This window comes from Cebus imitator, unplaced genomic scaffold (genome assembly GCF_001604975.1).
Source record: "Cebus imitator isolate Cc_AM_T3 unplaced genomic scaffold, Cebus_imitator-1.0 Scaffold175, whole genome shotgun sequence".
NCBI classification, from domain to species: Eukaryota; Metazoa; Chordata; class Mammalia; order Primates; family Cebidae; genus Cebus; species Cebus imitator.
In genome coordinates this window covers 3,939,062-3,951,068 of record NW_016107490.1, presented here as the reverse complement: position 1 = coordinate 3,951,068, position 12,007 = coordinate 3,939,062, and the positions used below count along the sequence as shown (strand labels likewise).

Genomic DNA, 12,007 nt, shown 5'->3' with positions numbered 1-12,007 from the left:
TCAGTCCTTTTGTGACTGGTTATGAGTGGCTTGTTTCGCTTAGGATATCTTCAAGGGTTATCCATACTATTGTATGTATCAGAAGTTCTTTCCTTTTTAAGGCTACAATATTTTATTGTATTTATATACCACCTTTTGTTTATTATTTCACTTGTCAGCGGATACTTGGCTTGCTTTGGCCTTTTGGCTGTTCTCAATAATGCTGTTATGGACATGGGTATACAAACATGTTTGAGTTCCTGCTTTTCTTTTGGGTAAATACCCAGAAGTGGAATTGTTGTATCTTACGGGAATTCTGTGTTTAATTTTTTTTGAAGAATAGCCATACGTTTTCCACAGGGCTTAACACCATTTTACATGCACAAGGGTTTTAATTTCTCAACATCCTTGCTAATACTTGCCATTTTGTGTTTTAATAATAGTCACCCTAATGGGTGTGAACACATTTTTTTTTTAAGTAGTAAATACATATAGATGCAGGCTATGTATGTATTTTTAAATTGCACATTGAAACTCCCTTGTTGCTTGACTTTAACAAATTTAGGCAGCTTTTTTCTTTAGCCAACCAATACTTTATTCTTTAATAATAAAAATATAAATCCAGGTTTTTATTCCTGACTTTCTTTGTGTTCTGAATCAATACTTTGATACATTGGAGAATGTCATTTTTTGTGACTTTTTTCATGGTATGAAATACTAGGCCTCTCACGTAACAGGAGTACACTGTAGTTATTTTGCCAATTTTTAAAATTCCCTTTATTCAATTCCTGTTGCATTTAATATAATTTTATAGTAATTATATGCTGAACACATTTCTGTTTTAGTACATACCTTGACCTTAATTTGATTATAAGCTACTAAACAGCAGAGCCATATTACTTGCAGTCTTACTTCCATAAAGCTTGCAAAAATAACTAATGTGTACTCTTGGGATGTGAACACTTATTATTCCACAAGACTTTCAAAGTAATGAGAGGTAATTTGTAATGAGGATAATATCTACTTTCTAGATTTAATGCTTGAATTAGGTAGAATTTGTCTAATAAATGCCTTGCATGAATATGAATCTACTATAAGGCTTGGTGTTCAATACTAAGTTTCTTGTGAGTGAGCCTAGTCAGATTCCTGAATTTGAGTTATTAATAGTTGAATATTTAGACAGTTTTCAAAGATCCTGGCTGGTATTTCTCTTCAGTGTGAAGAATATACTGTTCCAGAAAAAGTAAAAATACAAATGAATGATGATGAGATGTCATTTGTTAATATTTAAAATATTTTTTAATGTGTAGGCTTGCTTGTGGTAGACAACTTTGATTGCACTTGAAGTGTTTTTCATTCTTGCATTCTTAGAAATCATCAGCATTGTACTAAATAAGGGTTAACCTAGAAAGTGATGTTTAAAAATCTCTCTTCAGTTTCCTTATGTAATAGTGATGGCTGTATTTATATAACAAAAAAGTATTACAATTTTTAATGCTATAATTGCTAAAGAAAGAATTGAATGTGTCAGTGTTTCTCCTTTATATAGGCAAAAGAATGAAAACAGATACAGTGTATATTGCAAGACTTTCTGTGCTAGAATGCCTAATATACTTCCATCAATGTGTTTTAATGGTGTTTTCTCTGATTTCCAGTATTCAGAGGATATGAAGCACAAGACGACTCTTCTGGAGCTTCAGAAAATGTTTACATATTTAATGGTATGTTTAAGAATCACGGAGACGAGGCCAGGCACTATGGCTCACGCCTGTAATTCTAGCATTTTGGGAGGCCAAAGTGGGTTGATGGCTTGAGTTCAAGAGTTCGAGACCAGCCTGGGCAACATGGTGAAATCCTATCTCTACTGAAAATATTTTAAAAATTAGCCAGACACGGTGGTACATGTCTGTAGTCTTAGCTACTTGGGTGGCTGAGAAGGGAGAACTGCTTGAGCCCAGGAGGCAGATGTTGCAGCAAGCTGAGATCTTACTATTGCACTCAAGTCTAGGTGACAGAGTGAGACTCTGTCTCAAAAAAAAATAAAGAAAAAACATAGAGGGAAACAAATTAGGTATACCCTATAAAAAAAGCTAAAACGTTAAATGGAGTTAGTTTGAACAGGCTTTGTCATGACTATGTACCGTGGTCATTTTCTTTTTTTGAGACAGTCTTGCTCTGTCACCCAGGCTGGAGTGCAGTGGCATGATCTCAGCTCACTGCAACCTCCACCTCCCAGGTTCAACTGATTCTTCTGCCTCAGCCTCCTGAGTAGCTGGGACTACAGTTACACACCACCACGCCCGGCTAAATTTTCTGTTTTTAGTAGAGACAGGGTTTCACCATGTTGGCCAGGCTGGTCCCGAACTCCTGACCTCAAGTGATCTGCCCGCCTTGGCCTCCGAACATGTTGGGAATACAGGTGTGTGCCACCGCGCCTCGCCCTATGTCAGTTGTCTCTGTTATTTGTCGTAATAACTTAGAAGTCATTACGACATCTCAGTTGTCTACATTCTGTTAATTTGTCCTTTGAAGAATCTGTTGTGTCTGATCCTTTTCCTGTTACAAAGTCACCCCCTTTTATGCTAGCTGATTTTTCTTTATATCTCTTAATTATAATCCCTAAGACTATAAAAGTGATCAATCTTTTAAAAAGAGATAGTAAATCAGCCGGGTGCAGTGACTCACACTTGTAACCCCAACACTTTGGGAGGCCGACGCAGGCAGATCACAAGTTCAGGAGTTCAAGACCAGCCTCGCCAACATGGTGAAACCCTGTCTCTACTAAAAATACAAATATGAGCCGGGTATGGTGGCACATGCTTGTAGTCCCAGCTACTCGGGAGGCTGAGGCAGGAGAATCACTTGAACCCAGGAGGCAGAGGTTGCAGAGAGCCGAGATTGCACCACTGCACTCTAGCTTGGGCGACAGAGTGAAACTTTGTCTTGGAAAAAAAAAAAGAAAAGAAGATAGTAAACCTTACAGTGTTATTCCTCTGCTTAAAACTCTTGAGTGAATCTTAATTATGAACAGAATGGTACTCGAGTTCATCACCATGGCATACACCTTCTGTGTTTTTTGCCACTGCCCTTCAACCTCCTATCTTACCCCTCTCCATTTGGAGTCCATTGCCCTGCTGCTTCATTGCTTTGGGTTTATTTGTGCCACTGTTTATGCCTGTGTCACTCTTCTCCATTTTCTTCTGATATTCATTTTTCAAGAGTCAGCTTGGTTTTTACCTCTGTAAGAGACTGTCTGTTCCACAGGTTAACCAGAGCATTCCAAGTCACCATGCCTCTCTGTTGTTTCTACCTCATGGATATGTTACTTTTCTCACCTGTTAAATCTTGAGGACAGGGATTGTGTCATACTTCTTTCTGTATTTTTCACTATTTTTATTTCTTGAGACAGGGTCTCACTCTGTCACCCAGGCCAGAGTTCAGTGGTGCCATCTCATCTCGTGGCAACCTTGACCACGCCCCACTGCCTGGAACCACTGGCGTGTACCACCATGCCTGGCTTTTATTTTTTGTACAGACAGGATCTCACTATGTTGCCCAAGCTGGTGTTGAACTCCTGGGCTCAAGCAGTCCACTTTCCCCACCCTCCCAAAGTGCTGGGATTACAGGAATGAGCCACCACACCTGGTTTTTCATCTCCTTTTAATAGAGCTGGAACATGCCATTTGAATTGACAAATAGAAAAATACTGGCTTAAATTACTATTTGAAAAGCTGTTGAAACAAAGTTCAGTTTCTGGGAAAGTTTATTCAGCTTGTAAAGGTTTTGTATTTTATGCTTTGCAATATAGATACAAGTTGTGTTTTTTTTGTTTTTGTGTGTTTTTTTGTTTTGTTTTGTTTTGTTTTAAAGGTAGTGTTTCACCATATTGGTCAGGCTGGTCTCGAACTCCTGACCTCAGGTGATCCACCCACCTCAGCCTCCCAAAGTGCTGGGATTACAGGCGTGAGCCACCATGCCTGGCTTGTTTTTGTTTTTGAGACAGAGTCTCGCTCTGTCGCCAGGCTGGAGTGTAGTGGCACAATCTCAGCTCACTGCAACCTCTGACTCCCTGGTTTTAGCGATTCTCCTGCCTCAGCCTCCTGAGTAGCTGAGATTACAGGCACGTGCCACCACGCATAGCTAATTTTTGTATTTTTAATAGAGAAGGAGTTTCACCGTTTTGGCCAGGATGGTCTCCATCTCCTGACTTCATGATGTACCTGCCTTAGCCTCCCAAAGTGCTGGGATTACAAGTGTGAGCCACCGTGCCCAGCTTTGAGTCATTTGAGTCTCAGATTTCTTCCTAGAAATTCCTTGACCTAGGTAATTTAAGAATCTTCTAGCACCAAGACCATTAAACTAAAAATGCCATGAAAATTAAACAGATTTAGAAGAGAGCATTTTAAAACTAACTTTGTAGATTTACTACCTGTTCTTTATTTCTGTTACGTGTTCATTGAAGGACCTGTTATTCTCTTTTTATCTAACACTTAGAATCTTCCCCTCTCTTTTTCTTTGCAGGAGAGTGAATGCAAAGCATACAATCCTAGACCTTTTTGTAAAACATACACTATGGATAAGCAGCCTCTGAATACTGGGGAACAGAAAGATATGACGGAGTTTTTTACTGATCTGATTACCAAAATTGAAGAAATGTCTCCAGAACTGGTTAGTATCAGAATACTGAAAAGTTTATTTGAAATTTGAACAAATTCATCTTGTTTTAATTAGTTTCATGTTTTTTGTTTGTTTTATATTAAAGAAAAATACCGTCAAAAGTTTATTTGGAGGTGTAATTACAAACAATGTTGTATCCTTGGTAAGTATCCTGGTATAATACTTTGCTTTTTGGAGAGCTTAATATATTTTTGTTTATATTATAATTTTACTAATTTTTAATATCAATTGGTTAGGATTGTGAACATGTTAGTCAAACTGCTGAAGAGTTTTATACTGTGAGGTGCCAAGTGGCTGATATGAAGAACATTTATGTGAGTAATAATGCACATAATTTTTTTACTTTATGCTTTTAACTATTTGTGTAGCAGGTTTATGTTTGTCATCTTAAGATTTTTAAACTTTTTTCATGTTTTTATGTATTTTCTTTTTATTGTACCATTTAAATAAGAAGGATCAATCATAAAGCTTTTTTTTTTTGCCCCATCAAAATTTAAATTTTTAATTAACCCTTTGAAAAAGTTACTAAGATTCATAGAATATCTTAACATGAGGAAAATAGTTTTCTGCTAAAATTTAAGGATTCACTTACAAAAATGGTTTTTTTGCTGAGCATTCTGCCAAAATTGCCACCTTTTGTATGTTTCCATGTTGTAAACAATAATGTGAAACTTTTAAATACGGTTTTATACACAGGAATCTCTTGATGAAGTTACTATTAAAGACACTTTGGAAGGTGATAACATGTATACTTGTTCTCAGTGTGGGAAGAAAGTACGAGCCGAAAAAAGGTATGCTTTTTCAAATGTGATTTTTATCATTTTCTTTCTTTTATCATTTCATCATAGAAGTGAAAGACAAACTAAGGACTTAAGATTAAACTTTTATGAAAATTATATGATTAAGGTAAAATCAGCTGCATGGAGCTCAGTCTCATGGAGCAGCTTTTCATGTAGTTATTCAGTGAATTACAATTTATTTTGACATATACTTGAGCTGTTTGAAAATGCAGTCACTCAACTTGAAACTGTAGATTTTTGGGAGCAGAAACATGGATGACAATGACATTAATCATTTTCATCATTATCTGTATTGAGTCTCAAATGTCTAGCTTTAGTGGCATTTTCTTAGGTAATACAGTGGACCCCCTTATCCTCAAGGGAAATGTTGCAAGACTCCACAGTAGATGTCTTAAACCTCAGATTGTACTGAACCCTATATATACTGCCCTTTGCTGTACATAACATACCTATAATAAAGTATAAAATGCAAAGTATTCTTGCCCTTTAGGGCCGTTATTAAGTCAAAGAAGGGTTACTTGAACACAAACATTGCAATACCATGACAGCCTATGTAATAAGAGAGCTGCTAAGTGACCAACAGGTGGGTAATGTCTGTAGCACACATATGCTGGACAAAGGGATGATTCACACCCTAAGTAAGATGGTCCAAGATTTTATCATGATACTCAGAATACCACACCACTTAAGAATTACTTTGGGGATTTTCTGTAGTAGCTAACTAGGAACTTTTGTACTAGCTAGCTTTTCCAAAGTATTTTTTATTGAGCACTATTCTGATAACTGGAATCCAATTAATTCTCACAACATTCCTTTGCAGTAGATACTTTTATTATCCCCATTTTACATGTGAAGACATGGAGTCACAGAATAAAGAAACTTTCCCAATGCTGATTCCTAAGATACAAATAGGCAAATTTCAGGGAGATAATCCAGTTGAATTTGAGTTCTCATTGGGGCATCCAGGTAGAAAGATCCTGCAGGCAGTTGGCTATTATGATTGGAGCTTGGCAAGAGAGATCTGGAATAGAGGTAGATTTGGGAGTAACTGTTGAGTTAGAGTGTTAAATAAGTGTTTATACTATAATATCAAGCTGGTTCTTCTTTCCCTTTCAGTATGATAGTAGTATTTTTGGATGTGTATATTTTGGTACATTGATCAAAAATATTCTTCCTCAGCTTTCGGTTTTAGTAGAATTTGTTGGAAAATAACAATTTAGTTGACTTCAAATAAAAGTTGCCTTATAGACACATGTAGTGGCTCCCATCTGTAATCCCAGCACTTTGGGAGTTTAAGGCAGGTCTTGAGCCCAGGAGTTTGAGGGCAACATAAGGAAACACGGTTGCTACAAAAAATTATAAAACTTAGCCAGATGTGGTGGCATGTACTTGTAGTCTTAGCTGCTCAGGACGCTGAGTCAGGAGGATCATTTGAGCCCGGGAGGTAGCCTGCAGTGAGCCATGATTGTGCCATTGCACTCCAGCCTCAGCAATAAAATGAAAACCTGTCTCAAAAAAAAATTGCTATACTTGTACTAATGCATGCCAAACATTATACAATCTATTTTCTTTATTTTTCTTTCAGGAGTCACATGTTGCCCAGGCTGGTCTTGAACTCCTGGGCTCAAACAATCCACCCACCTTAGCCTCCAGAAGTGCTGGGATTACAGGCACGAAGCCACTGCACCTGGCCAGAAGGCTCTTAACAGCCATAAAATTGCAGGTTTAGGACAGAGTAGTTGAGTAAACATTTTAATTTTACGTTGAAAGACAAATAGAAATTGGATTGGAAAGCATCTTATGCAATTAGTTACTAGAAACAAATGGAGCAAAATAGAAATGCCCTCCTTGAATGTGCAAAAAATCTAGGAGTAGGCCAGCCTGCATTTTTAAGTAGCATATTCACAGGCAACAGTAGTAGAAAATAAGGTTGGTAACATGATGGCATCAAATTACTGCCCTCTACATTTTAGGATTATCTGTGTAATTGATTGAAACTATCAGAATATCTGCCTGAGAAATAATGTAGTTGTTGAAAAAGACTAAGAGCTAAGCCAACCTGGAAGTACAGAGGACAAAGTGACAGAAGAGAGGCAAGGAAAGAAAGAAAATTAGGATAAAATGGTAACCCAAACAGTGGGAAGAGAATCTCAAGAAGATAATCAATTAACTTAATTCACAGAGATGAAAGAAAATGACAGCTGAATAAAAGCATTGGATTTTTCTAGAAGGTAGTTTAGTGATGGGTTTTGTCAGGTTATAGGAATAGAAACAGCATTGTCAGGACACATGGAATCAAGCATAAATCATTCATTTTAAAAGTTTGGCAACAGGTCGTGCATGGTGACTCATGCCTATAATCCCAGCACTTTGGGAAGCTGAGGTGGGTGGATTGCCTGAGGTCAGGAGTTTGAGACTAGCCTGGCCAACATGGTGAAACCCTGCTTCTACTACAAATACAAAAATTAGCCAAGCATGGTAGCTCAAGCCTGTAGTCCCAGTTACTTGGGAGGCTGAGGCAGGAGAATCACTTGAACCTGGGAGGCAGAGCTTGCAGTGAGTCAAGATTGTGCCAGTGTATTCCAGCCTAGGCAGTAGAGTAAGACTGTCTCCAAAAACAACAACAACAATAACAACAGTTTGGCAATAAAACAGCAAGGAAGATAGTAGACAGAAAGGGTCTTGGGGCTCAAACAAAGGATTTTTCTAGATGAAGGAGATCTGAGCATGTTTGAAGGCAGAAAATAAAAAGCTATCATACAAATAAGACACTAAAATTGCTTAAGAGGAGGTTTTTCTATGTCATTATTTATTTGAAAGGGATGGTATTCATTTTTCTAATCTCAAAAAGTGTAGTAGTCGGACAAATCGTTACGTGGACACAGTCAGATTAAAGCATAGCTGTGCAGGCAGTTACACGAAGAAGCCACTCTTACGTGAAGAGTTGGGTTAGGGTAAGAATTAGGGACATACATAAAATGGAGTCAGTCAAAAGTTAACTACTGGCAGGCTGAGCGCGGTAGCTCATGCCTGTAATCCTAGCACTTTGGGAGGCTGAGGTGGGCGGATCACCAGGTCAGGAGTTCGAGACCAAGCTGACTAACATGGTGAAACTCCGTCTCTACTAAAAAATAATAAAAGTTAGCTAGGTGAGGTGGCACGCACCTGTAATCCCAGCTACTTGGGAGGCTGAGGTAGGAGAATTGCTTTAACCCAGGAGGCGGAGGTTGCAGTGAGCCAAGATCACACCACTGCACTCCAGCCTGGGTGACAGAGCAAGACTCTGTCGTGCAAAAGAAAAAAAAAAGTTAACTGCTGTAGAAGAATATAATAAATGAGTAACTAAAAGATAGTCAAGGGTCTGAGTCAAATTCTTTGGAGAATCTTTCTAATTGGAATGAATGTATTGAATAAATTTGTCATTCTTATAACCCCCTTCTTTTGTCTGATAAGATTCTGCTGTTTTCCTGAAATACCTGTCACATCTCTCCCAGGTATTCAGTCATTTGTGCTCTTAACATACTTTAATATATCTGTACTAACATAGTAAGTATTCAGCAGAAGTGGGCCAGTTGAGGAAGTGAACAGAGTGCTTCTTATCCTCAACAGGATCATCATATTCTGCTCTGTCTTCAAACCTTTGGTTTTCTCAATCTGTACATTCTACCTGAGTAATTTATCAACCACCATAATACCAATTTTACTGATATGCTACTGAGTCCCAAATCATCTTAGTTGAGAATGCTTTGCTGCACTGTCCTGTCTTCATCTTTCCGGATCTGTTCATCTCTTTGATCCATTGACAAAATGCATGTTTTCACCCTACGTCATTCATCTAGTAAGGGATTACAACCAGACTTCACAATTCTGGTTCACAAAAAGAAGTATTTTGATTCCTGTTATTTAGGGAAGAAAAGAAAACTCCGAACCAAAGAACTCCTTGGCTCTGGAGTATGGATGAGACTCCTGTTTATGCTTCCATAGCACCCTTTTGCATCTTCATCATATTTACCACAAGCTACCGTAACATTTTATTTTTCATATCTTGACTTTATAAAAGGCTTTTCAGAATGAAAAAAGTTGTGTGTGTTTGATTTTTTTTTTAACAAATTAAAATGTTAGATTTAACAACCGATTTAAGTACAGAAAGATGAAACAAATGCACAGTTGCATATATATGTGTATATATATATATATATATATATATACACTATATCAAACAAGCAGCCTTTCTAACAGGATCTTGTAGAAAGAAAAAAACATCCAAATGGGGAAGAGTCCTGGTTTCATCAAGAAGTTTTTATGACATTTGATTTTAAACCATATGTAAATACAGTAATCTGAAGGATTTGGCAAAGATTTTTTCATTTGCAATTTTTTAAAGTAGACATAGATTTGCTTAGAATAAACTTGATATTTATTTAGGAGCACACTAAAGTTGAGGACAAAGAATAGGAATAAATTCACAAATGCAGAGTGATCAACAGTAAAAAGATACCGAACAGCTAGCTGACTGACATCCAAAGTGATTACCTAATGATCAGAGACTGAAGTCCTTATTCTCCGAAAGCAGGAATAGTTTAGTATATAAACAGTACAGCTTAGTTTGTGGTTATATCTTGGCTTCTATTTACTAAGAAAAATTAGCATAGTTATGTGTAATCTTTAGTAGACAACCTGCATTCGTTTAAATAATATTTTCTATAATAGTGTGGTATAAGGCCACAATATTTATTTTGGACAAACCCCTTAAAGTAGTGATTTTAATATCAGTATTACTCATTCTTTTGAAATATAAAGTTTTTTAACCTAATTAAGATTACAGATAATCTTTAAAATACTACATACATCATGATTAGTATATTAAAATTATTTATACTCGTATCTACTCTCCAGTGAAAATTTACTACCAAATTTTTACAGTAGATATTCATCAGTCTGACTTGCCTATTAATTGATCCCATAGTATAATTATAGATCAGTCTGATTTTAGGGTCTGTTCTTTGATTTTACTAAATTAGGAATGCAGCAGTTACAGAACAAATAAACACAAGTGATGCAGCCATACAAGGATGATAACAGCTCTTCAGTTAGCTACATGGAAGTTCGAATACAATCCCACTAATGAACAGCCAGATTCCAGTTCCTCATCAAAAGGTGCTGGTGGAGGTTGTTAGGCACCTTCCGATATACATCTCCAGTCAGTAAATGAGAGAGCAGCAGAGATGGAAGAAAAACTTTCAGAAATTTTGCAAAGAATATGCCCCCTTTCTTCATGATGCTTGTGTTCTCTTGCTGAGAGTGGTCGTGCATTTTGGTGGTTTAATCTGTAAATAGGAGAGAGTACCTTCCTTATAGGTTGTAAAAATTGTATGTGTTAATGCACAGCAAGCCCTTAGGGGAAGAACTCCTTGGGGGGAATATTTTCTGGTTAACCAATCCTATGTCCAATCTGAGTTTTTATTTTTAAAACGCTTTCAACTTCTTTCCTTCTTTCAATATAACCTTCCTCAGACTGAGAGCTGTTTTTCTTTTTTCTTTTTTTTTTCTTTTAAACGGAGTCTCCCTCTTGTTGTCCAGGCTGGAGTGCAATGGCGCAATCTTGGGTCACCACAACCTCCGCCTCCTGGGTTCAAGCAGTTCTCCTGCCTTAGCCTCCCAAGTAGCTGGGATTACAGGCACCGGCCACCACACCCAGCTAATTTTTTGTATTTTTAGTAGAGACGGGATTCCACTGTTGGTCAGGCTGGTCTCGAACTCCTGATCTCAGGCGATCCACCCGCTTTAGCCTCCCAAAGTGCTAGGATTACAGGCCTGAGCCACCGTGCCCAGCCTGTTTTTCTTTTTTCTTTTCTTTCTTTTTTTTCCCCCTTGAGACAGAGTCTCGCCGTGTCATCCAGGCTGGAGTGCAGTGGTGTGATCTCAACTCACTGCAGCTTCAGTCTCCCAAATAGTTGGGATTACAGGCATGCGTGTACCATACCTGGCTGATTTTTATAAGTAGAAACGTGGTGGTGTGATGTTGGCCAGGATGGTCTTGAACTCCTTGCCTCAAGCAGTCTGTCCACCTTAGCCTCCCAAAGTGCTGTTTTTCTCTCCAGTGCTGTGGCTATCTGTTTCAGAAGCATGAGAGCTGTTTTCTCTCCAACACTTTGGGTGTCTGTTTCAGAAGCTGTCAGTATCCTGTCACAGTGAGAACTCTTGGAGGTACTCTGTCCATACTCATGCTGGGCATCCAGCAGTACTTTTTCGATGTCACTGGTAGAAATAGAAACTGAGGCTGGAACACTGCTCCCATTCCTGTTACTGTTAAAGTGTAATTCTACCCAGGAACCCTGCAAGCTCTCCTCCTGCATGTTAGGGGCTCTGTTCTGTGACATGGTGCTAGAGGGTGGCTGCCAGGCATTGGTCTGTCCATTAGTGGTGGGAGGTGAGAAAAGGGGGAGCAGGAGTGCCGCTGCCTATGCTCTGGGACTGACTATATAGTTTTAAAAAGAATGTGATTTAGAATACTCTACTCTCCCTTATCTGTGGTTTTGTTTTCTGCAGTT

At 38.1% G+C, this 12,007-nt stretch overlaps 1 protein-coding gene across 4 annotated transcripts in view; it reads left to right on the top strand.

Annotated features, from left to right (window-relative positions):
• USP34 (ubiquitin specific peptidase 34) overlaps positions 1–12,007 on the top strand; it is a 286,775-nt gene that overhangs the window by 206,584 nt on the left and 68,184 nt on the right. For all 4 annotated transcript variants that reach the window (XM_017545012.2, XM_017545015.2, XM_017545014.2 and 1 more), the window contains exons 44-48: positions 1,635–1,700; positions 4,501–4,647; positions 4,742–4,798; positions 4,893–4,970; positions 5,353–5,447. In XM_017545012.2, coding sequence (XP_017400501.1) covers positions 1,635–1,700; positions 4,501–4,647; positions 4,742–4,798; positions 4,893–4,970; positions 5,353–5,447 — 443 coding nt within the window. The remainder of the gene's footprint in view (positions 1–1,634; positions 1,701–4,500; positions 4,648–4,741; positions 4,799–4,892; positions 4,971–5,352; positions 5,448–12,007) is intronic.